Genomic DNA, 25,730 nt, shown 5'->3' with positions numbered 1-25,730 from the left:
GAGGTGGTCGCTCATTTTTTTTCTGTTTAAAGGTTCTTGTTTGTTCAGCGGCTGGAAACATGCAGAGACGTCGATACTGACTCCAGGTCTGTTTGTGGCCGCACAGATGAGTCACTTAGAAACATCAGCTCGCAGGACGAACGACTCGTGTAATTCACGTGTTCACAGCTGCTGGTCGTTAGAGGTCGAGAGGTAACGACACAGACTGTTTATTTCAGTTCTGATGTGATGATACTTTCAGAATCACACCTGGCTGCTGTTCGGTCACTGCAGCAGGTGAGCTGTGATTATTAAAGGGTCATTTCACACATTAAAGTGTGTTTACAGGTCTCTTCCCCTGCTGCTCGGTGCTGTAGGTCAAAGGTCGTGGTCTCTCCTGACCTCTGAACGACCTCGTCAGTACTCAGCCTGCGAGACGCCGCTGAGCCTCTCAGACGGCCCCCCCCTCCCCTCGTCACCCCCCCGCTCTCTCCTACTCAGGCGCCGCATCCGTCTCGCGATTGGGTGTGATCCTGGCTGGTAACCATGGCGACGGTTACCGGGGCCAGCCAGCAGCAGAGGACTGCTGAAGGACAGTGGATGGAGAGAGAGAGGGAGGGGTGATAATAACAAGAGTGTGTGTGTGTGTGTGTGTGTGTGTGTGTGTGTGTGTGTGGGGGGGGGGGGTTCACAAGGTGAAGACAGCCAGCTGTGTCCTCGGAGGTGGGCCACAGGTGTGTGTGTGTGTGTGTGTGTGTGTGTGTGTGTGTGTGTGTGTGTGTGAGATGGTCCACAGGGACGAGTCGCTGCTGCTGATCCCTCTTTGTTTCTGCCTCTTTGTCTGCTGCTGCATCGACACCATCGAGACACTGGAGATGTATTTCATGCTCCAGTTCATGTCGTGTGAAGACACTCTCGACCTCCATCAGCTGATACGACTCGAGACGCGTTCGCTCTCTTCATCTGTCAGAGTTTATCCCTCCGAACGCCTCAGCTGACTTTTTCACTTCAGGTTTATAAAACACATCGTACGTCTGTGTGTCTCAGTCACCCTGAAACTGGACGAACGAGCCGTCTGAACGTCCACACAACTACTAAACACACCTCCAGTCACCTGGTTTGCATATAAAAGGCCAGAACATCAGAAATAATATTTTGTGTGTATACGTGGTTTATACATTTGGCCTCAGGTGTTTATTCCTCCAGACGCTCGGGCTCTGTCCACGTCACCACACAGAAGGACGTATTGTTCGTCTGATATTCGCATTTAAATTTCTCCTCAACACCACCAACACGTCTGAGAGGTGAAGCTCAGTGTCTGGGACTAACTGAGCTGAAGCTGCCGAGCCCTTAATTATTATTATTATTAATTATTCACAGCTTGGAGCCTCATGTTGTCACGAGTGTGGAGATAACCAACACTGTGTCTCTGCATCAGGCTGTAACGTGTTCATGACGCTTCAACATGGGCTCTTGTTGGGATCTGAACCCCTTCGAGTGGCCGTTAGAGGTCCTGCAGGGTTTGGGTGGTTCAGCTTCACGTCTCAGACTGTCACATCCCAGACAGCGCAGCTCCGTCTGCAGACGCTGCTGTGTGCTCCGGCTGTCAGTCAGCGGACATCAGACGCTGGGAGTGCTGTCACACAGCCGGGTTAGATTCCTCACAGTCTGTCAGACGGCCTCTTAAGAAACACAAGCGTCGTCTCAAAATGTAAACTCTGATAACAAACTGTCAGTATTTTAATAGACGTGCTGCGACACGCTTGAAGGGTCCGCGGAGATAAACGCCTCCCCGACTCTGCGCCGCCATCTGACAAGCTGCCGCACTCTGAACGTGTCTTCACAGTCAGAGACGGCGGCCTCAGTGCGAGCTCACCGCTGATCCACAGGAGGCGCCTGCCTCTGAAGTCCTCACGCTGATCTCTCCTCAGAAGCTCTTCACGCTTTTCAACACGCTCGATGACGTTCTCGGCGCAGACATCATCTGTCGCCGTCAAACGCTCAGCGATCCGTCCCTCATCTCGACGCTCGCGGCTCCTGACAGCATCCCGACGGGTTCACATTTAAACATGCGATGCTGCGTTGCCATGACAACCCAGGGGTCAAATCTGGCCCACGTCTCGCCGTCCTCGCTCCCCTCAGTCTTTCAAAGAAAAAATAGAAATAAATCTACAAGTATGAGAGTCTGCAGCCACGCTGAGGCCGAGCTTCAGCAGAGGTAAATAGTTTAGCATGTTAGCATTCATGTAGGTCGACGTCATCAAACGTCAGTACGACGTCATCTTTACTACAAAGCTGAGCAGATCAGAGGATCCAGACACACAGACACTGACCGTCAGCACACACCTCCTGGGACGAGTCTCTCTGGGCTTTCTGGGTTTTTTTAATCAGCGCTCACCATGAGGGTCCAATCACACACACACACACACACACACACACACACACACACCCAAACACACACACACACACACACACACACACATGTAAACAGACTGCTCGGGCTGAACACTGTGTTCTCGGTGAGTGTAAGCGCTCTGTTTGCGTGGGAGTCGGCTCGTAGACGTCTATAAATGGCCGACTGTGGTTTGTGCTCCACTTCCAGTTTGGTGTTTTGGGTCCAACCAGAACACTTGGATTCAAAAGTGAAGTCAGTCATCTGGTTTTCATCCAGAGTCTCAGCTGCTGACACCGAGTCCTCGTCAGCCTGCGTGCAGACTGTACAGGTGACGTTCAGTGAACAACAACGTGCAGGAATGTAATGTTTTGCTTGTCTTCATGTGCATTAGCGTGATATCCTCCTCCTCAAAGCTTTTATTTGAGTCCGTCTGCAGCCGCTCCTCCTCACCGTGAAGTCAGAGTTTATCCAGCTGCAGCACCAACGTGAAGGAAGTTGTAGGAAGTCGAATGTCCAAATATGGTTCGTGCAGGGTTTCATAGGCAGCGCCAGAGAAGAGACGAGAACCTCTTCGGGTTCACAGCTGAGGGTCATAAGGTCCGAGGCTCCGTAGTCTGAAACAAGACGGCAAACTTTCATTCTGCTCACAACTGCAGACGCTTTCACAATAAAAGCTGAAGGCATGCTGCTTATGCAACATCAGCATGTATGTAAAAAAATACACAATCGACAGTTTATCCTCATTATTTCTGCTTTATTTATATTTTATCAAATGATTTTGTTTCCTAATCCAGTTTTGGATTGCATTAAGACCGGGTCCTACAGCTGATGCTTGACAAGATGTTTGGGATCGGTCCAGCAGATCTCCTCAGCTGCAACAGGATCCTCAAAGTTACATCCAGTAAAAGTGTGTTTGTTTCTGACATTATTACAGAAACGTTTCTACAGATATAAACCTTCTTGTTGTGTAATAGGATCCTTTTTGTCTCCTTCAAGAAGAAGTCTCGCTCTGGAAACTCACGAGAGGTGAGTTGATTGATTTTTTTTTTTTTTTTTTTTAATTTATGATGCTATTTTAATCCCACAAGGGAATTTTTTTTTTTTTATTACAGTTGTTGCCTCGTCTAGATTTTTTCAAACTCAGTTCAGTATTCAGTCTTGACTTAGGGAGTAAACTCCAGATCCTCTCTCCAGGCAGCAGGTGCCCCGAAGGATTACAGCCGTGTTGTTGCTTCGTGCTTCAGGCGATCCACGGGACGGATCCAAAAACTTTTGTCAGGAACGAATCAGAACTGGGTTAAACATCAGGACAAGGTTCAACAATTAAACATTATTTGCGGTAAATCACGTTTGATCTATTTTTGATCTACTCGTCTTCTGCAGCGGTTGAGTTCTCTCCGACACGACTGGCCGATATGTTTCCAGGTTCGGTTGTTATGAAGCAGACGATGACAGGACGGAGCAGAATATGTGTCACCTCTGGCATTCTGGGCTTTTTCTTTTTCATCGTCTCGGCCTCAGTGACCCGACTCACAGTGAGTAAGAGTCGGTGTAATTTGGTGTTTTGGGAAAACAGACTAACTGCTGAGCTCCGTCCTCCGTCACGTCACAGATTAAACATTTACAGTGGAAAACAGAGACGGCCCAGCAGCTCCTGACTTATTCATCACACGTTTCCAGCAGACTGTTATGTCAGAGGAGACGCTGAGGGGTGACGGCGGCGAGCAGAGGGCTGAGTCGTGAGATCAGGTGACCTCAGGTGTTCACTTCCTCCCTGGTGTCTCGTGTGTCCGGGCTGGATGACAGCGAGTGTGGGAAAAAGGGGGCTGTTCATGGAAGGGCGTGGTGCACACGTGTTCTGACCCATTGTGTCGCAGCGCGGGTCGATTTCAGCTGGTGTCACATCGAGTTTCCCTCGAGGATGACGTGTAAACCGTGCGATCCGATCCCGATGCGTGTCAGCATGTAGTGCTGCACTGTATTGTCTGGGAGGCTGAGCTGCCTGTAATGGAGGAGGACACACCTTCCACAGGTAGTTCGAGTTTCCCAAAGCGATCGGCTTCCCGTCTTAAAGGCAGCGAGACGTCCAGAAGACAGACCGTGACTAAACATCCACAAGTGTTTCTTGTTAGCAGGCCAGCTAATGCTACGCGCCAGGTTTGGTTACGGTTCCTGACAGTGATGTGAAGGTGTCGACTGAAAGCTTTGGTTTGTCCCGACTGTCGGGGTTGAATTCAGGCAGGGAGCCACACAATTTCTTCAGTTTCTTCAACTCAAGGACAAATGTTCTCCTCTTTCATCACAACTCATGTGAACCTGATGTTTTGCCACGGACAGAAAGAAAAGATGAAAAAGGAGTTTAAAGCTCTTCAGTTGTTTAAGATAATCTTCTCATAAAGAGAAGAAAAGACGCAGCTGGAGCAGGAGAGGACTCAAACACTCGCCCGCCTTCTTCAGGGAAATCGATGTTAGACAGAAGAAAAAGGATCTGTTCTGTCCTGCTGAGCTTAAACTGATAATGAGACGATGTCGGAGTCTCAGTTTCTTATTTAAACCAACAAATGTTAAATTTACCTCCTGCATGGTAAAATAACACCTCTCTGAATACGACTGATTGTGAGGACGCAGTGTGAAATGTAAACACAAGACGTTGATGACTGTTACACATTTAATATATCGTCTTTACACTGTGTTGTATTGATGTTTCACACAGCTGTGGCGTGTGTGGTCATGTTACAGCTACAGTTTATTGATTTCTGTGATTTTTCTTCGGCATCGATTGTTTCTGCAGCCGTACAGAACAGAACCAGTGGGTTTTTTATGTTTTTGCACACACACACACCTTAAAAGTCAATGTTTCTTTATGAACATACAAATGTGTGTGTACGCTGTCTATTGTAGTAAAATGGGGGAATTGAATCAGCCAAGAAAATTTAATCGGTGCACCTCTCTACCAAACTTCATTTACATCACCTTTTTTTTACGAGGGCTCACCTCGGCCTCTGAGTTGGGTTTGCCCGGTACCACGACACACATCATGCACAGAAACTGAGCAACTGTGCCGTACCGCTTTTGTCCACAGGGGCGCTAGAATCGACAAAAACCTAAAGTTCCTCGTAGTCACTTTAACTTTATGTTGTATTTTGGACATTTTTGGTGCTTTACGTTGCCTCCTTTCCTTTGGGACTACATTTCCTCAACCGTACAACGTCCGTATCCCTACGCACAAGCTTACTGGAGATCAGCACCTCATACAACCTCACATCAAAAGACCACAACTATCACCTGAAGCAGCAGAAAGGTCCGGGTTACTCTGGATCACCTGCAGCCCTCCGTGTGGAGAATCTGTAGATGATTGTGAACAACCGGGTCAGTTTTTCATAAACTACATTTTTGTTGTATCAGTCGTGGCAGGAGGACAGTGGGTGAGACTACGGTTGTTATTTTGATGTTTTAGGTGAACTGACCCTTTAAACGTGTCAGAGGACGTACTATAGCTGATCCAGATGAAGTATGAAAGTCACAAAGCGTTCATTGTTCATGCTCCTGACACACACATGCTGCGTGTTGATGCCCGCCTCCACACACACACATCTGGGATCCATTTGTTTCGCGGCCCTGTTTGTTTACAGTCGGTGAAAAATGGCCGTCGGATCGTTTGATGCGTCGCCGCGGCGTGTTGACCGGTAATGTACATACGCATTAACTGCGGCCTCGCTGTTTGAACCATTTGATCGTTTATAAATCACAGACATGTTCAGAACCACCCACGTCTGATGTTCATCTCGCTGCAGCGATGACGGACTCACAACATGCACAGTGTGTTCGTCAGCTGCACGTCCACATGTTCAGTGTTTCACACCACAGACCAGCGTGTATCTGCCGAGCAGTGCTGCTGATTGATTCAGCTCCACATCCTGACATTTGGGTCCAAAGTATGTGAATTTTACACACAGTATTGTATAAATACTGTTTGATTAGCGACTGGTTTTCACTTTTGAACCAGTTTTGAGTTTCTTTTCACCGTCACCGTAGACTTTTTTTTAAACGTCCTTTCATCAGGAGAAAATGCTCCCTGGGCTGCCGGACCAGTGACCAACCTTAGAGACCGTGTTTCAACATTTGTAAGAGTGACACCACTGAATATTTTAGGGAGACCTCGGGACAGTTTACAGCCATTTTTGTGGATATTTTGTCAGGAAGTCGGGACGTCTCCAGACAGTTATTTCAAGCCGAGACATGGTCTTTTCCTAACGCTGACCAAGGTTCTTCTTACGTCTTTGTTTCATCTCGCTACGTTTGCCGTGATGTGCACTGATGGGAAATAAAAATAATCCATAATTCTCCTCAAATGCATCAAACTAAAGTAACGAGCCGGTTTTGAAAATGTGAGCAGGAGAAAGTTCAGATGTTTGTGCTCAGATGTAGAGAGGGAAAGACAAAAGACGTAAACTACGGATACTTCAAAGTACAGTAACTTAGTATTTGTACTTCCCAGCTCTGCATTTATTCTGGAGATTGGGGTTATTTATCCTCTTTTCTTCTTCTGTGGTTTCCCTTAACTTTTCTCTCACTCCCGTTCAGTCCGTCTGATTCAACAGATGATCACTAAAAGCCAAACTCTCCTGCTGGCGTCCTGCATTAGTAATCCTGTCTCAGTAAAACATTTTCATACTCGTCCTTATCGTCCAGTCAGATTAGACGTTTGTGTGTGTGTGTGTGTGTGTGTGTGTGTGTGTGTGTGTGTGTGTGGTCAGCGAGGGAATAACATTGCTGTGTTACCACACTGATGATAAGTGCGGTTCAGACAGTCCACATGACCTCCAGCGAGCCGGCCTGCCAGCGGTCAGTAATGAGGAGGCCGGAGAGATCTCTGAGTATTACAGAGTCAGTTCAGGACGAGGTGGTGGAAGATCCAGAGCGACACGGGCCCAGAACCACAACCGCTCAGAACAAATACCTCCCCCTCCACACGGTGTCCTCCTCACCTGCAATCAGAGACTTTATATCATCAGGAGGAGACGATGACTGAGCCTGACTTTATATCATCAGGAGGAGACGATGACTGAGCCTGACTTTATATCATCAGGAGGAGACGATGGCTGAGCCTGACTTTATATCATCAGGAGGAGACGATGGCTGAGCCTGACTTTATATCATCAGGAGGAGACGATGGCTGAGCCTGACTTTATATCATCAGGAGGAGACGATGGCTGAGCCTGACTTTATATCATCAGGAGGAGACGATGGCTGAGCCTGACTCTTCAGTATCACAGTAACCCAGTGACAGTTGTCTGTACGTCCACAGGTTCGCTGCTAACAGGAAGTGCTAATTGATAATTCGGCAAAGTTTTAATTTTATTATTTTTTATTAATGTTTTGGCTGTTTTTCCATTGTAAAACTTGTCCTCAGCTTCTTCAGTTGTTTAGCAGAATGCACATTTTAAATGAGGGAGCAGGAAACATTTTAAGGACTTTAATGTGATAATTAACTGTTTGTGTGGAGGAGATCTTTAACGACCAGCTCTCTGAATGAGTCTGAACTTCTGTCTTTAGGCCTGAATCATACGCACAACCTCAAATCTGCGACGGTCAAACTTTAGCCTTCCCGTCAGATGACCATCGTGTACTTCCTGTGTTTTGTGTCCGTGTGCAGCAGGTAATGAGGCCGTGAACGTCGCTGATGTCGGCGGACGTCATCGTGTTTGTGTGTCTCCTCCCTGCAGCTCCGTGGGGGTTTTCTGTGTCTGAGGAGATTCTGCTTGGTAACCCGTCGCCATGGAAAAGACACCTGCGCTGTGATTGGTGGAGAGCTGCAGCTGGAGGTGTGCGGGGTTTCTTCTGTCAGACAGATGAGGCGGTCAGCTGCGTTACATAACAGCTCTGTGTGTCGTTCAGGAGCTGAAATAGATGAACTTATGGAAGTTCAGCCTCCACACACTCGGCCAGCGCTGGACGTCATGAGCCGAGTACTTACTGCAGAGGTGTTGGATCAGAACATCAGGTGTTCTGGTTAATTTGTCCATCCACTCCTTCTGATGGGAGAGAAGCTGCTGTCGGGACAAACGTTACGTCTTTAATATCTTTTCAGAGTCAGAAATACTTTATTGATCCCGGCGGAGGGGAAAATGTGTTTGCAGCTTAAATAAGTTACTAATAAAGTTAAAACAAATAAGGGGAAAGAGAAAAAACTGAAAGTTGAGTCAGTCTCTCTCTAAACTCGGCTTCGACTGACCGATGGTCGAGCTGCTGAAGCGGAGACGGATGGAGAAGAATAAACAACTTTAACTTAAAATCACAGCATGGTCGTGTTTCCAGCCGATCAGGAGTGAACGCTCATCGTTCACATCAAAGAGAAAAGCCAGATGTTGGTGGGTGTGTGTTGTTTTGTTGTCCAGTGTGAAGGTCTCACTTCACCTCCTCTTCCTCCTCTTCTGCAGTGTCCTCCAGGGTTGACCAGAGGAGCCTTTAATGCGATCTCTTCCAGCAGAGAGCCATAATTTCATCCTGCCTCGCTCTGTTGGTGGGTAGATGAGAACAAACGGGGGCGCTGCACCTGGAGAATACTGAATGGATCAGAGTGCGTAGGTTAAAAATAGCCGAGGACGAGGAGGGAGGGAGGACGGCTCTGTCCTCCTCCAGCAGAGAGGCCTGCGGTTTACATCTGAACCTCGTGTTGCTCTGGGAGAGGAGACGAGCGGTGGTGGGTTTTTTTGCCTTGGAAGACACCGCGTTGAACCCGACGCTGGCTTCCTCGATAAGACGCTGCGGCGCTGTGGATTGAAGTCAGATGTGCGGGTGCAGTTGGCAGCACGTCCGCCCTGATGAATGAGTGGTTTCAGTGTTTTATAACGAGCAGAGGATGTGGACTGAAGTGTTCTTCGAAAGCTGAGATCTAAACACACACACAGAGCTGAAGTTAAAGTGTAACGGCTGGTTCGAGCTATAGACAGAAAGATCACAACTGAGGCAAGACGGCAGCAGTGGATTTGTGTTGTTACGTAGTGAGAGGAACCCTGAGAGCTCATCCGTTAATTATCTTACATTTTAACAGAGGGCTGATGCAGTTTGCGCTCTTAACTACCATTTTCATGTTCATCATTCAAACTGAGCTCAAGACAGGAAGTCAAGACAGGTTATGAGGTCCTGACCCGTGTGGCAGCGTCTCCGGTTCGTGTCCTGACAGACTGTTTGAGTACAGCATGTTCATCGGTGAGCTTGAGACGAGCTGCTCGGTGGATTTAGTTACTTTTAGCCTGATGATATAAAGTCAGACTCAGCCATCGTCTCCTCCTGATGATATAAAGTCAGACTCAGCCATCGTCTCCTCCTGATGATATAAAGTCAGGCTCAGTCATCATCTCCTCCTGATGATATAAAGTCAGGCTCAGCCATCATCTCCTCCTGATGATATAAAGTCAGGTGAAGTCTCGTAGTCCACAGAACATCTCTGGAGCTTCACAGTAAAACAGAGTTGCAGCATTCTGCTGAACACCTGAAGCAGCTGGAGATGATTTAAACATCAGATGTCTCCATGCAGCTCGTCTGCTGTGATCACAGAGATCACAACCTGATCTGAACAGATGATATTTACACCCTCAACGTGCGGTCGAGCTTGTGCACCCACTTCAGACGGGGTGCACGCTAACACTTTCATCTTAATAAAGTGTGTAAATTACGTCTTTTGAAATCAGTTTGTGACCTCGGGGCTTCTGCAGACTTGGATCACAGCAGACGAGCTGTACGAAGACATTCGTTGTGTTTTTGGTTGTTTTTTTCCGTCTCCAGCTGCTTCAGTTGTTTTACTGTGAAGCTCCAGAAATGTTTTGCGGACTACGAGACTTCACCTGACTTTCCATCAGCATGGGGGGGGGGGGATGACTGAGTTTTACTTTTTGGATGAACTTTTCTCTAAACAGGGGAAACTTTCCCTGAAAGACCAGTCTGATTTAATGTTTCCTGTCTTCAGAAAGTCTTTTTCCATTCTGTGTTTTGGAGCTGAAGAGTCGTCTTTCAGAGTCGTCAGGCCGACACGGCGTCTCAGATTGTGTACTCTTTGTATTCAGAGGTTTTCAGATAATAAGAATGAGCCTCCTCAAACCAGCTCTTACTCACTGAGCAGGACATGTTTTGTCTTATTTACCTGTAAGAAAAGCTCAGGTCATTTCACACCTGCGTGATTCACAAAACTTCCTGAGTGAAAGTGGACCTGAGGACTGTGGTCCAGACTACCCTGCAGTCCAGCAGCTCTGGTGTTGTCCTCATTAGCTGCCCTGGGATCAGCACACATTCACATTTAGATGAGTTTCAACCGTCGCCAAATACTGGAGATTGGAGAGCGTCCCAGCGTCCCGCCTGCCAGCAACCAGAACTAACAGTCGATGCAGAAATCAGATTCTTCTTTTTTCCCTTTTTTCTTTAATAAATCTCCACAGACTAAACGGAGTCCAAGAATTACACTTGGCTCAACTGAGCTGGGCTGGAAAGGTTTCAGCCGTAAACCGTAAGCTTTCAGTCAATCTGACAGACCTCCCCAATCATCCAGATCTCAGTTCACCCTCCCTCTGCCGCTCACCCCTCTTAAGGAATGCTTAACTCCTGGGTTTTGAGTTTTTCTGTGTGTGCGAGAGCTCAAAGCATTCATCTTTCTGGCTCATAACGGAAACGGGACGGAGCTGTGTAACCGGAGAAAAGAGAGTCGCGGTCATTGAAGCTTCTCCTCGAGGCCAAAATGAGAAACAAATGGCGGCTTCTCTGTTAGCCATCGCTGCTGGCTCGCGTCCCAGACTCCTCGTCCTCTGGAGGCTGGCGTCTGCTCCCTTCAACAACATGAAAAACCTGCCTCAGCAATAAAGGAAAGAAAGACGAACACTCTTCAGCTCACAAGGTATCACATCACACGATCGTTTTGCCTTATCGGGGAGGATTCATCTCATCTGCTTCAGGTCCTGCCAAGAGCAAGAAGAAGGGGGTTGTTTTAAACTAAAGAATGGAAAGATGGACGAATGAACTGATTACAGTTCATGCATCTACTGCATCATATCTCCTGATTGCACCAGTGCTCCTTTGCCCAAAAATATCTCTTCTTCTTATGCAGATTTATTTACTTGTAAAGATGTAAAGATGACAACGCTTCTCCACTTCCTCCCACTGTATAAATATGAAGCCAAAACATCCTAAATACGAACGCTGTCCATCTTTGTTCCAACCCTCACCTGTAGTCACGGGCTGTGGGTTTTGACCAAGAGAACGAGATTGCGGCCAAATTGAGTTTCCTCCGTTTGGTGGCTGAGCTCAGCCTTGAAGATCGGGCGAGGAGCTTAGAGCCGCTGCTCCTTCGAGCTGAAAGGAGCCAGGTGAGGTGGTTCGGGCCTCTGATCAGGATGCCTCCTGGGCGCCTCCCTTTGGAGGTTTTCGGGGCACGTCCAACTGGGAGGCTTACCCAGAACTCGCCGGAGAGATTTCACACCTCATCTGGCCTGGGAACGTCTCGGGATCCCCCCGGAGGAGCTGGGAAGCATTGCTGGGTAAAAGGGACGTCTGGAGCACCCTGCTGAGGCTGCTGCCACCCGGACCCAACCCGAGATAAGTGGATGAAGATGGATGGATGGAAACTCTGCAAAATTATTGATTTCACTATCAGAATTTAATCCATTCGGTTGGATAACATTTGAAGAGTTGAGCAGGTCTTAAGTTGTTAGCATGTTCACATTTGCCACATACTTCTTAGTATTATTGTTTTATTTTTAGTATTGGACAAATGAAAATCTGACCCGATGATGGCACCGGACGAAAAGTCAGAGGATCGCCACAGTTAAAGCAACTCACGAACGTCTGAACAACATTTCACACCAAATAACTAAGAAATTGTCAGAGCCACTGACTGACCCACATCCCTTCATCCTGACTAAACTATGACAGAATTTGATTTAAACGTCTTTTGTTGTTTTGGACTCAAACAAGACTAAAATAAGATCTTGAAGTCAGGCTGGTCGTGGATTCAGAGGCCAGGCTGCAGTTCCTGACTGACACCGAGCCGATCAGATCTGATGGCTGATTACAGAGTCTCTATTGTCAAACTGAGGAGTAAAGCTGATTTGTGAGGCTGCAGGTACCGTCTGGTGGATCTGAACGGGTCAGAGGTCACTGTGTCATGCTGTCACTAGAAGGCATGTGACTCTGGCAGCAGACAGATGCCGACTTGTGGGAGAGAATTTGAAGAATATTATCAGCTCTCCCTGCATCAGTCAGATGACTTAAGTTGTTTAAAACAAGAAAAGTTGATTAGTGACGTGTTGGTAGGTTGTGAGGGACAGGAAACCCAAACAACAAACCTCTGAAGGGAAAGGAAGCGGGATCAGAGTCACGAGGAGGCGACAGTTCATGCAACTGATTCTGCCGTCAGCTTTTCCTGGCCACGTTTGCTCCCAGGACGGCTGAATGAAACGCTTCCAGCTCCGGCAGATAAGAGACCTCAGCATGTGGGTGTGTTCGTTTCATGCCTGGTGTGTTTCTCTGGCAGCGACATCACAGCCAAATGTCCTCATTTCATTGGAAAGCAGCAGAGGGGAGGAGTCGGGGAGTGATGTCCCGTGCCTCAGGGTTTATCAATCAGGTGGTGTTTCCATCACCGGAGATTACCTGACCTACTTCAGCTGTGGGCTTTAAGTTGACAGTTGGAGGAGAATGAGGAGGGTGGACTCTCGCTAAGAGCCTTCCCTGGCTGTGAACTTTGACCTTTAAAGACAGGAATCCCTCGACAGCCGGCCAGTAAACAAACATGTAAAGGTGCTTACGAGCCTCTGGGTTCTATTCATAGTTCTGACGCTCGGTCACTGAGTGTGTGACTGAGCGTTTAGAGACAGCAGCCGACGACGAGGAGACTATGGCGAAGGTATGCGCTCTACTGAGTGCCATTCTAGTTTTAATTTGTTTTGGTGTGAATGTAAAGAGCAGCAACAAGATGGTGATGATAATATGGGCGGCACCTTCATATTAAAGTTTGACATCAGATAAACACTGTCCAACAACTTCAACTGCATATAAAGCAACAAGCATCAGTGACGTAAACATGATGGTCTTCACGTCGACAGTTGGACATCTGTGAGTCCATCACAGTCAGAGGACTGTGTTTGAGCACCGAGCATCAATGTTATAAACACAGTGTCCACCTCCCCTAGTCCAGGTCTCTGTAAAGATGTGGTGGAGACAGGTCTGTGTAAAGATGTGTTGGAGACAGGTCTCTGTAAAGACGTGGAGGAGACAGGTCTGTGTAAAGATGTGGTGGAGACAGGTCTGTGTAAAGATGTGGTGGAGACAGGTCTGTGTAAAGATGTGGTGGAGACAGGTCTCTGTAAAGACGTGCTGGAGACAGGTCTCTGTAAAGACGTGGAGGAGACAGGTCTGTGTAAAGACATGGTGGAGACAGGTCTCTGTAAAGATGTGGTAGAGACGGGTCTCTGTAAAGATGTGCTGGAGACAGGTCTCTGTAAAGATGTGCTGGAGACAGGTCTCTTTAAAGATGTGGTAGAGACGGGTCTCTGTAAAGATGTGCTGGAGACAGGTCTCTGTAAAGATGTGGTGGAGACAGGTCTCTGTAAAGATGTGGTGGAGACAGGTCTGTGTAAAGATGTGGTAGATACGGGTCTCTGTAAAGACGTGGAGGAGACAGGTCTGTGTAAAGATGTGCTGGAGACAGGTCTCTGTAAAGATGTGGTGGACACAGGTCTCTGTAAAGATGTGCTGGAGACAGGTCTCTGTAAAGAGAGGCACATTTCCCGTTGCTTGACCAGCCTGAGTCTCATTTGTCCACTTCGCCTCCCTGCGACTGGACATCATCCAGAAGCGGCCTTAAATCCAAGCTGGATTAGCGTGGCTCGTGTCCTGGAGCTGTCCCCTCTCCTCCCAGGTCGGTCCGGCTGGTCAGGTTGGACGGTTGAAAGATGCTGCAGTGTTCGTAAGCCAAAAAATAACAGATAAAAAGATGTAAACGTAGTGACATTTGAAGGAGCTACCTGCAGCTGCATCAATACTAAATATTAACAGTAAAATGAATAATGAGACGTTGAGCTCAGCAGTTTTTCTTACAAGTTGAACAACAATAATTATTTTGGTCTTGTCCTTGTATAGTTCGCTCACTTCCTGGTGACCTAACCTCGCTCAGTTCCCCCCTCAAGACAAAACAAACAAACACAAATCCAGACTGAACGCTGAGGAGTCCCCGCAGGAAGCCTGCGAGTCGCTCTGCATGTCTGATTAGACGACTGCGTCTGTTTTGCATTATTAAAATGAAACCCTCAGCGGGGAGAATCGTCTCCTCGTGTTGCATGTGAGCCGAGTCCTCTGCTGCTTCAGGCGGTGACACAATGTAAGCGTGGGCGCAGCGTGTGTGTGTGTGTGTGTGTGTGTGTGCGTGTACACACATCATACAGCACACCTCGTGCATCACATCATCATGTGACGCACTGGAAATACATTTTCTGTGAGCTGCAGGTTTGAGCTTCTGCTGCTAAGATGTAATGTTCCCCGCTGAGTGGTGGACAAATAAACCTCTGTCCTCAGGTCCTGACCACTGAGGCCATCAGCGCACGTACATTAATAGACTTTTAAGATGCTGTATTAGAAGAAATAATCCAGCGACCGAGCAGCAAAGTGACCAACAAAACATCTTGTAAAACGTGTATGTTAACATCAGTAACATGCTGAAGTTTAAGATGGAGTAATTACCATTTTATTATGTTAGCATGCTAATGTGAAGCTATCACAGTTAGCATGTTATATGTTAATGTATCCACCCTCCGACAGTGGCCGACAGGCATCAGGCACCAGACTCGGGTCATCACAGTAGAACTGAACTGACTTCTGGTTTTATCAGATATAAAAAACATAACTGACCTCCCGACTCTGCTTCCCCCAGCTCCCCTAACCACTGCCATGTGCTGCACAGAGGTCAGAGGTCACAGAGACGTTAGCGCGCTACGCTTGCAGGTTCTCATTAGCCAGAAAGGTCAGCTCAGCCGTGTGGGAGAGAAAGGTCTGTTTTATCCCAGAGGATTGTGGGTAAGAAGGAGAAACAGAGTCAGATCATGACGGCGTCAGAACTGGACCCAACGAATCTGTTGGGTTTGTTTTTAAATGATTTATTTAAGATGCTGGTGAAAGGTCAGAGGTCAACCTGCCGGGTTAGTCTGTCCTGTCAAACACTCAGGTTCAGACCACATCACTGTACACACACACACACACACACACACACACACACACACATACACACACACACACACAGACAGCCTTTTCTCAGGGTAAATCTGGGTGGGAGGTTACGAGGTCAAACTCTGCATTCCTCAGCAGCAGTGTGTGGTTCAACACACACACACACACACACACACACACACACACACACACACACACACACACACACAGTGGCTGGTAGGAATAATGTGCCGTCACATCACAGAGTCGGTGATGTGGATGAAGGCTGAACTCATCATTAGAAACATGAACCCGCTAAAAATAGCTCAGAGGAGTCGACTGACTGAAACGAGTCATGATAGTTATTATTACATTTTATATACGAGTCATTAAAACATGTATTTTCATGAAATGCACTAATTTCTTTTTACAGCTTCTGTGAAATTTGATGCAACATTTCTGCAGGTGTGTATTTGAGCCGTCCTTGTTGTTTAATCGTCGCGTCTCTGGCGTGTAGAGGCTGTTCAGACGGGATGAGGCGCTCGGCTGACCTGGTTCAGGCTTCTGATCAGGATCCTCCTGGACGTCTTCAGCACACCAGGACGAGACCCGGAACAGCACATGCAAAAAAGTTTTTTTTAGGAAAATGCGTATGAAACATTGTGTGTATTTTAAAGGTGCAGTATGTAAAAATTGGCCACCTGTCGTATTCATATTTCTTATTTAGTCAACTCAGTTAATTGTGCAGCCGGTGTCAGCCGACTCTGTCCGGACGAGGAGTGGGGGAGTGTTGTTGTTGTTGTTGTTGTTGTTGTTGTTGTTGTTGTTAACTGTCGGACTATCACCTCTTGAGGTACAAGGTGGCTATGGGCTAGCCGGTTAGCATGCTAACCTCAATAGGCTAGTTATCTCTGCAACACAAAACAAAGATGTCTTTGAGTGAAAGTCAAAACATTCTGTGGATCATTTTATTTAATTTTTGATGTTTTAACACGAGACTGTTGATGTTTATACAGTTACGTTTTGCAAAGTAGGAGGAGTGTGTGACTGATATCTGAAGCCCTGAGAGCTGCTGAGATGTTTGTGACTGGGAATTATTTTCATATGTACGTTGTTTTTTTTAAACTGAGTGTAAGAACATTTGCAAGAGGATAATTTGTCTGTGTGCCGACATTTTTCACTCCACACACGGAGAAAAAAAAAGGATTGTGGGAAAAAAAAATTGTTTCACTCGCAGAAGCAAACGGAGAAAACTTTTTTTCACAGAAAAATAAGGAACTTGTAAATATTGTCCTGGTGAAACTTTTTTGGCCACAAACACCAGACTGAGATCAGACTCAGATAGAAAACAAACAAGTCTCACTTGTCCCTCAGGGCTTCCGTAGCTGCAGGTCGTCTTCAGTCTAAAGAGTGAAAATTCATCTGGTTTTAACCTGAACAGACCAACATGAGATAACATGAAGCTGCAGCTCCACACACACACACACACACACACACACACACACACAGGAGGATGGAGGATTACACAAACATGGCTGCAAATCCAAACAACAGCTTGTTTGGAGGAGCTCCATCACTTCCTGTTAACACTGCTTCTCTTTAAAATCCCCCTCAGACCCCTGATCCTGCTCTGCTCCTCACCCCCACCCCCCCTGTGTGTGTGTGTGTGTGTGTGTGTGTGTCTCTGTGTGTGTGTGTGTGTGTGTGTGTCTCCGTGTGTGTGTGTGTGTGTGTGTGTCTCCATGTGTGTGTGTGTGTGGGAAACTCCACCAAAGCTCCGCCAACTCCTCACTAATCCTCCAGAGTCTCCCACAGCTCAGGAGTGTGTTTTCTGTGTGTGTTTGTGTGTGTGTGTGTGTGTGTGTGTGTGCATGTGTGTGTGTGTGCGTGTGTGCATGTGTGTGTGTGTGTGTGTGTGTGTGTGTGTGTGAGCGAGCCCACCCATATATATGTTTTCTTGTTCTGCCTGGCTGCTCGCTCGCCCCTCAGGAAGGAAATCTCACCTCTCACTCACCCAGACATCATCATCATCATCATCGTCGTCGTCCTCCTGACCGACCAATCACGTGACCCAGTTTGTTTATTGAGCAGACTACGTTTCCCACAGTGCAAAGGGGCCATCATGGGACCAAGTTGTCCAAACACGTGGTCTTCAGGAGAAATGTAATTCAGGAAACCCCTGGAGCCGACGTGATGTTTGAAGAGGCAGCTCACAGGAGGAGGTCCACTCTGGACCCGGTGACTGCTGGACCGGCCAACGAGCACCTCTGTCGAAGCGTACTGACGCCTTCATGCTGGAGGTGTATTTGCTTTCTCACCACGCAGTCCTGTAGAAAACCACACCTTAGCTTTCCATGTGCCCTCAGGACCAGCTCCAGCCTGTGCAGCCAGTTTTCTTAGTGGCCAAACTGTGTAATTACGTTACGTGATGCACTGCGGCCCAAACAGACTTTCTCCCATAAGCTTACATTGTGTTCCCCCGCGAAATGACTCGCTTCACTGTCACAATTTGAGCCATTCGGTCCAATAACATTTGGAAAGTCTAGAAGAGCCGCACGGTTTAATGATTTAATCCCCATTCAAGTTAGCCGGATGGCTAAAACAGAAGCTAGCCGACACTCTGTGGGCCCCACAACACGGACGATCCAGGTATCGTCCTACCTGTGAAGTCGAGCTTTTTGTGTAACGTCCTTTGGTGGGAAGCTCAAAGAACATACTGCCGTGTTCCCATCTGCAACTCGTATACATCTGACAAATTGTTATAATTTCAAGCCTTCCTGACGGATCAGCAATTACTGTCCATTGTAGAGGGGTTTAAGACAAATGTTAGCATAACCTGTTTGTGCTACTAAAGGGCCAGCAGAGCTACTGTACTGATGCTAAGCTGTTAGCACGAGGAACAAAGATGGAGGAGTTTGTTGGTTAAATTCAGAAATAACATTTTATGACACAAACTGCAGACAGACACCAAAATAAGCAGAAACAAGAACACAATGACATTTTCTAAAGGTAAGCTCGAGTTTAGATGTGAGTGTGTGCCTGACGACACACACACACACACACACACACGTTTACACACACGCGCGAGTTTACTCTCGGCCTGCTGGTGTTCGTATTCTCAGTGACACGCTCCATTTTGTGGGATCGTACAGCTCTGGTCCTCTTTGTCTCCGCGGCTTCAGCCACGCTAACGGTCCTCAGTGGAGGCTTCACACAGAGAGCTGCCATCTGTGGAGAGCAGGACGCTGCCAAAGCAAACACACACACACACACACACACACACACACACACACACACACACCAGAACAGGCTGTAAGATACCTTCAAAACACACACAACATGGCCAACGGTGTTCGTAAAGGCCGACGACATTCAGATAAGAAATAAAAGATACTCATTCAGTTCTGTGACTCTTCAGTCTCGTAGTGGTTTGAATGAAACAGTCGAGAGCGAGTCGGAGCAACGAGGGAAAGTGAAGCACACTTCAGACAGTCTGTCCTTGAAGGCGTTCAGTGTGTTGCACTCGGTTATTGTTCACGTGAAAACTTGTGTAAAGAGTGAAAAATCAGCGTGAGAGAGAAGTTTAAACCTCACTGACTCTATCAGGAAGCTGTCTGAGACCTTTTCAGGCCCCAGCATGAGATTTTAAAAACATGAAATATGTAAACCTCCAACATTTTTACAAATATGCCTGAAGAAGAAAGAGTGTTAAAATCATTTTGTATAAAAATTGTCATTTGTAAGAAATGGCCAGAATTCAAAGGTAGCACCAAAACTATAGGGGGCAGCATAACCGCTAACTGCTGCTCTTTACTGTATTGACTAATTGTCAATTGCAAAGTATCTCAGTTAGCCATGGAGCTAATGGTCCAATCAGCTGCCAGGAATCTGCCTGGACTTGACCTCGGGCGCTGGGAGAAGTCACCGCGGTCAGCCGGGCTCAGCAGCCTCCAGGGGAGACGACTGGACCGCAGACTGGGACTGAACTCAGCCTCTGAGAGCGACGGAGGTCAGCGTGGAGACAGAGGACACGGTACAGAGGCGATTTACAGCGGCTCTGACCAGGGTGAGAGGACACGGCAGGCGGGGACAGCAGAGGACAGAGAGACAGAGAAGGACATCATCAGCATGTAGAGACAGAATAATTCCTTTCTTTATGTTGTCCACTTGTTAGACTCAGTAGTGAACTGGCTGCTTTTACAGCTCCAGCTGAAACTACCTGTCACCTCTGAGCTACACAGTGGTATTAGGAGGCTAACTGGTTAGCATGCTAACTTCAGCAGACATCTCTGCAACACAGAACAGAGACGACTCTGACAGAAGTGACGTTAGTTCAGCATTTTGAATGTTTAAAACTAAACTTCTGTCCTTATCTGACAGACTGCTCCTTTAAACAAGTTCAATAGTTACTAATAATAACCCGTGTTCCCTGCTCACACTGATCTGCTCACTGACTGTATCTGGCTTGTTGCATCAGTCTGACAGAGTACGAGGTTGTTCTCCCATGATGCCGCAGGATGGTTTGGATTAAACCATCCAGGAGAGTGTGAGTATGTCTGCACACACACACACACACACACACACACACACACACACACACACACACCAGAGTTGTGTGTTGTTCATTCATGCTGCTGTACGAGCTGCTGACTGTCCTTTTAAATCCTTCACACCATCAGGCGTCCAAATATCAAGATATCACAGCCTGACAGGATGCAGACTGTGTGTGTGTGTGTGTGTGTGTGTGTGTGTGTGTGTGTGTGTGTGTGTGCGCGCGTGCACTGTGATGGACCAACAGCTACCCCTGCTGAAAGACAGGAGTCAGTGCTGGCGTCCTCAGCCTGCTGTACCCATAATGCCACGGGGCCTGCTGCCTGCTTCAGTCTGTGTGTCTGTGTGAGTCAGCGTCAGTCAGACAGGAACATATTTAACACTTTGACTCGACTGTTGATCTCTGAGGGGAAACATCAGCTGCTGCAGTGCAGCTGGACTCAGACACATTTGAATTACATGAACCAACAATAAAAATAAAGTTATTACAGGTGATTGGATCAATATTTATCAGGTTCATGGCAGGGCTGCATCCAGGTCCTCCCTCAGCCTCGCCTCCTTTTTTATTTGTTTGTTAAATTGTAAAAAGCTAATGCTAAGCTACAAACAGACGACATCACAGAGACTTAAACGTCTCCACCACTGAGCGTCTTACTGCACAATTACTATCCAGGTTTCTATAAACTGATCAATGTACAAGTTGTAAAGTCAGAGTGAGAACAGTGTGTAACTAAAGTGGGCCTGTAAAGACGACTAGTGAGGAGACGAGTCTCCGTGTTCGCTGTGAGGACGATTAATGTCCCCGACAACCTCTGTAGTCTCATTTAGACACTTTAATTCAAATGTGGGGTACAAATACTGATGTACTTGTTGTCGTAGAACAAAACATGAACGTCTCTTCAAACCAATTTAACAAACTCTTTGACTTTGAGACGAGTGAAGGCTCCAACCCTAAAAATGTTTTGCTTTATTTTTATTTGCAAAGAAAATCGGCAATTATTTTTGCCATAGAAAAACCTTTTTTCTGAATGATGGGACAACAGCCTCAAAGACACATGTGCTCATTGTCACATACATGAAATGCTATTAAAGGTGCATTATGTAGTTTTATAGAAGAAATTCAAACTCAGAATTTTAATATTTTTAATATTAATGACGTAAAATAATTCAGTCATGAAAACAAAGAGAGTTTATTTCGTTTGTTAAGACATAAAAAAATCTTCCTCCACTGATCTTCTTCAATAAAACTGCAGAGTGCTCCTTTAACCTTTGTCAACAGGCAGGTCATGTAACCTGTAACGAGCTCGTGCAGCAGTTAGGCCGCACAAAAATAACAATAAATCCAGTGTCACATAAGCCTGATATTATATTACTTATAGAAGACGTTATAAACCACCGCCTCTCCTCCAAACACCTCTCCGCCGGCTCGTCCGCAGCTTCTTTAACTTTAAAATGTTTTAATTCTTCGTGTTTCAGTCAGGCGGTCTACAGGCAGCTCGCAGCTGTCAGACGGCGGGGTCCTTCCGGGTCCTTCCTGCCCTGAGCCGCTGCGCCAGCCTCCTGACATAAACCTAGCACCGGAGGAAAAACCATAATTTAACCCGAAATCCTGCTCAAACCGACCGGGACCCGGGAGTAATGATGGGCGGTAAGACCAGCGCGATAGCCGCGGGGGTGTGCGGGGCTCTGCTCGTCGGTTACTGCATCTACTTCGACAGGAAAAGACGGAGTGACCCCAACTTCAAGAACAGGCTGCGGGAGCGTGAGTGTTGACCTCCTCTTCCTCCTCCTCCTCACCTTCACCATCCTCGGAGCTCGGGTCCGGTCCGGTGTAGCTTCGGGTCGGGTCGGTTTGGTTTAGCCTCCTGGTTGAGGCTGTCACAGTATTAGCTTGTCCCGGTACAACCCGTCGTGGGTTGTTTGCTGGCGCTCTCACGCCAAACTCCATTCACTTATCAGGCATTTTAGTGTTTTGCCTTTAAATAACCAATTAACACACTGTCCAGTGCACATGTAAGACTTCACATGAGTCCACAAGGTCTGCGGGTTAATTCGGCTTATAGTCGACCAGCCAGGAAACACCAGTTAATGGAGACATTAGCATTAGTACCGTTATTTAAGCTCACAGAAGAGTTCAGCTCTGCTCGTTTCTTACCTGATGTTTAACCCTAAAATACTGCAGGTCTGTGTTGAATGTTTGGTGAGGCCTGGCTGTAAAACTGGACTCTGCTCCATGAATGGGTATTTATCACTTATTGAACTGAATTATTGTTCAGATACCTCTTGCCAGGTTCTATATTTCTTCACCTTGTAGATTTTAGCATGGTCATGTTAAACTGACAGATTTTTCAGTGGAGTTTGGTGGGAGCTTTAATTTTGTTTGTTCTTAAATCCTGTTTATCCAGACTGGATTTGCAAATTCCCCTCACTTTATTAGCACCATAGATAGATCGATACTTTATTTACCTCAGGCCATACTTGCTCAAGGGCACCTCAGCAGACACAACATCAACACACTCATTCATAAAGCCGTTACACAACAGCACATTTAGCATCACTGACCCGCCTGCTGGGCTCTCAGCCAAATGGAGATTATGGTGTAACTCAGGGAACTGTGACAGTTCAGTCTTGTGTCACTGTGGGCAGAAGGCCAGCAGGCCTCCGAACAAACACACCCATCTGATGTACTCTATTACTTTATTCAGAGCCTCCAGGGAGTCGTGTGCTGAGCTTTCTGTCGGTGAATCAGCTGAGTGATAATTCTGATTCTGACTGTTTGTGTTGTTTTGCTGCAGGGAGGAGAAAGCAGAAGGTGGCCAAAGAGAGGGCAGGCATGGCGAAGGTGAGCACCGTCTCCAGTCTAGTAAAGTGTTATTATGAGTTTTGTCTGTCTCCTAAAAATCCTGTTCACATCGTGTAGTTTACAAAGTAGATCTACATAAAGTCCCTGAATGTGTTTCTGTGTGTGGCATTATGACTTCCTGTGAGGTCTGACTGGGTCTCGGTGTACAAAGTAAATGTAAAACCCAGAGAGACGAGCGGTCGGATCTCCTTCCTGGTGGCTGAATGTTTTTTGTGCTGCAGCTTCCAGACCTGAAGGACGCTGAAGCAGTTCAGAAGTTCTTCCTGGAGGAGATCCAGCTGGGGGAGGAGCTGCTGGCTCAGGGTAACACCTCCACACATCAGCACCTTTTCATTCACAGTTAAAGTTTCAGGCTGTCAAACTGGAATCAACATCCGTCCTGAGTGGATCGATCACAAGCGGACAGCTTTAAGAGCAGGTGTGAACGCCCTGAGATCCGATCACACTCAGAGGCGGTCCCTCTGGATGTGGAGATGTCCACTTCTGATCGGATCACTGAGGACGGGTGTTGATGCCGAACACAAACAGCCTCTCAGTCTGATTCCAGGCAGACGTCAGGTTCTGTCACAGTCTTCCATACGAACCTCTTGATGTTTGGCTCCACAGGAGACTATGAGAAAGGCGTGGACCACCTGACCAACGCCATCGCGGTGTGTGGTCAGCCTCAGCAGCTGCTGCAGGTGCTGCAGCAGACTCTGCCGCCGCCCGTCTTCCAGATGCTGCTCACCAAACTGCCCAGCATCAGTCAGGTAAACACGTCTCATTAGATCATGACACTGCCTGATATATTTGTTTCTAACTGGTCTGGAGTCAGCCAGGTCGCCCCCCCACCTCCTCCTGACTTAATCCACGTAGCTCATCTTCGTCCTGATTGGTTGTTCCGCTCTGAGTGTTTGTTTTCTGCTCCTGCAGCGGATTGTGAGCGCACAGAGTCTGAGCGAGGACGATATAGAATGAGATGATCGAGAGGAAACGACCCCCGCCTCCCCCGTTCTTCATCCTCCTCTTCCTCACACGGGCCTCTCCTTCCATTACGACCTGCCAACGCCTCGGCCTCCGTCACTCCGGCCGACGTCCATCACTTCCCATCAGGGCGTCCTAAAGGGAATTAGTTTTTTATTCCTGGTGTATCCATGACAGTAGTGTTTGTTTTTTTTACTTAAATTACCCGTTTTGGGGTATAAAGAGTCTCTCGACCGTTCAGCCCAGAGAGATGCACCATCAGTAGGTATGTACTAATTAACTGGACTGGGTGAAAACATGAACCGGCTCCTCCCCTCAGGGTGGTGTCGCTCACTCTCTGACAGCATCGTGTTCATGTTGTTGGCCATCTTGGTGGTTGCTCTGATATCAGTAGTGGAAAGTTGCAGGAATCTTCTCTGCTCGGAGGCTTCATCAAGTATTTATTGTTTTGTTATCAGTCGTCTTTCTGTTCAGTCTAGACTCGGAAACACTTTTTAAAAAGTGATGAAATGTTTTGTTCATTTTAAAGAGGACGACCCTCTTTAAGAAAAAAAATAAAAACATGAGAACAAACCATGAAGTTGTCAGAGTTTTCTTTATCAGAGTGGTGTCGACAGGTGTGAGCTCCTGAGGGGAACCGGAGAACAACATGGCCGCCTTCAGTTTTCATCAGGGCTCACAATCCAGCAAGTAGCTCGCTAGTTAGCAAACACTAGCTGTGTGTGCATGGACCCTGATATTCACACTAATAATCTGAATTAAAATGTCTCATGTAACCACCTCAGTCTGAAGAGTCTGAGCTGTACGAATGAATTTAAAGTCTACAGAAGCACCGAGATCCCAATTTATTTGAAAAGACGCCATCGACGTGCCGTCGAGCTCCTGAACCCACTTCATGCTTTCATCTCAGCAGCTCCAGTGAAGATTTCAGCTTAATAAAGAGTTTAAACATCATCTCCTCAGATCAGTGTGATCTCTGTGATCACAGCAGACGAGCTGCATGGAGATCTGATGTTTAAATCATCTCCAGCTGCTTCAGGTGTTCAGCAGAACGCTGCAACTCTGTTTTACTGTGAAGCTCCAGAAATGTTCTGTGGACTACGAAGCTTCACCTGACTTTATATCATCAGGAGGAGACGATGGCTGAGCCTGACTTTATATCATCAGGAGGAGACGATGACTGAGCCTGACTTTATATCATCAGGAGGAGACGATGACTGAGCCTGACTTTATATCATCAGGAGGAGACGATGACTGAGCCTGACTTTATATCATCAGGAGATGATGACTGAGCCTGACTTTATATCATCAGGAGGAGACGATGACTGAGTTTTTATTCTTGGGTGAACTGTTCCTTTAATCTGATCGTATACATATTTCTATCTGTGTGTTCGGCTCAGGTTGCCTTCAGGAGCGATACAACTTTTTTGTTGGAGATCTTAAAATATTTACTGATGGTCGAAAGGCTTGAAACGAGTTGTTCGATCCAAAGTATAAAAGCTTGTGTTATATCTCCAGCAGACTAAGACGCACAGTGGGCAGAACAGGTCAGCACATGTCAAAAACAAATTTCCATCAGAGTGAATTAATATTGACCACGTCACCACAGCTGACTGTCTCCTCACAGAGGGCGTCAATCTGTCATTGCCAGTTTTTAGGAGGATTATCTGAGCAGCCGGCAGGTGAAGTTAAAAATGTTCAACTTTCAACCTCCACCTGTTTTTTGTGGTGCTGTAAAAAATACACCTGAAGCTGAAGAGTCACTGCAGAACCGATCTGATGTTTGACTTC

The 25,730-nt window shown here is 47.0% G+C and overlaps 1 protein-coding gene across 1 annotated transcript; it reads left to right on the top strand.

The window, feature by feature from the left end:
- Window positions 1–21,626: 21,626 nt before the first annotated feature.
- tomm20b (translocase of outer mitochondrial membrane 20b) lies at window positions 21,627–24,515 on the top strand. The gene is made up of 5 exons (XM_084368230.1): window positions 21,627–21,875; window positions 22,909–22,955; window positions 23,198–23,279; window positions 23,583–23,725; window positions 23,889–24,515. The coding sequence occupies exons 1-5, from the start codon at window positions 21,752–21,754 to the stop codon at window positions 23,931–23,933; spliced, it is 441 nt and encodes a 146-aa protein (XP_084224356.1). The 5' UTR covers window positions 21,627–21,751; the 3' UTR covers window positions 23,934–24,515.
- Window positions 24,516–25,730: the final 1,215 nt, after the last annotated feature.

The sequence above is a fragment of the Pagrus pagrus genome (assembly GCF_965226575.1).
Source record: "Pagrus pagrus genome assembly, chromosome: 2".
Lineage (NCBI taxonomy): Eukaryota > Metazoa > Chordata > Actinopteri > Spariformes > Sparidae > Pagrus > Pagrus pagrus.
The sequence above is the reverse complement of the archived record's forward strand: the minus strand, read 5'-3'. Positions and strand labels throughout refer to the sequence as shown.

Excerpts from the sequence above, each read along its gene's own strand:
- tomm20b (XM_084368230.1), top strand. The coding sequence starts at position 21,752 with ATGATGGGCGGTAAGACCAGCGCGATAGCCGCGGGGGTGTGCGGGGCT. Across the intron at positions 21,876-22,908 it reads CAAGAACAGGCTGCGGGAGC|GGAGGAGAAAGCAGAAGGTG; the intron begins GTGAGTGTTGAC and ends GTTTTGCTGCAG. Across the intron at positions 23,726-23,888 it reads AACTGCCCAGCATCAGTCAG|CGGATTGTGAGCGCACAGAG; the intron begins GTAAACACGTCT and ends CTGCTCCTGCAG.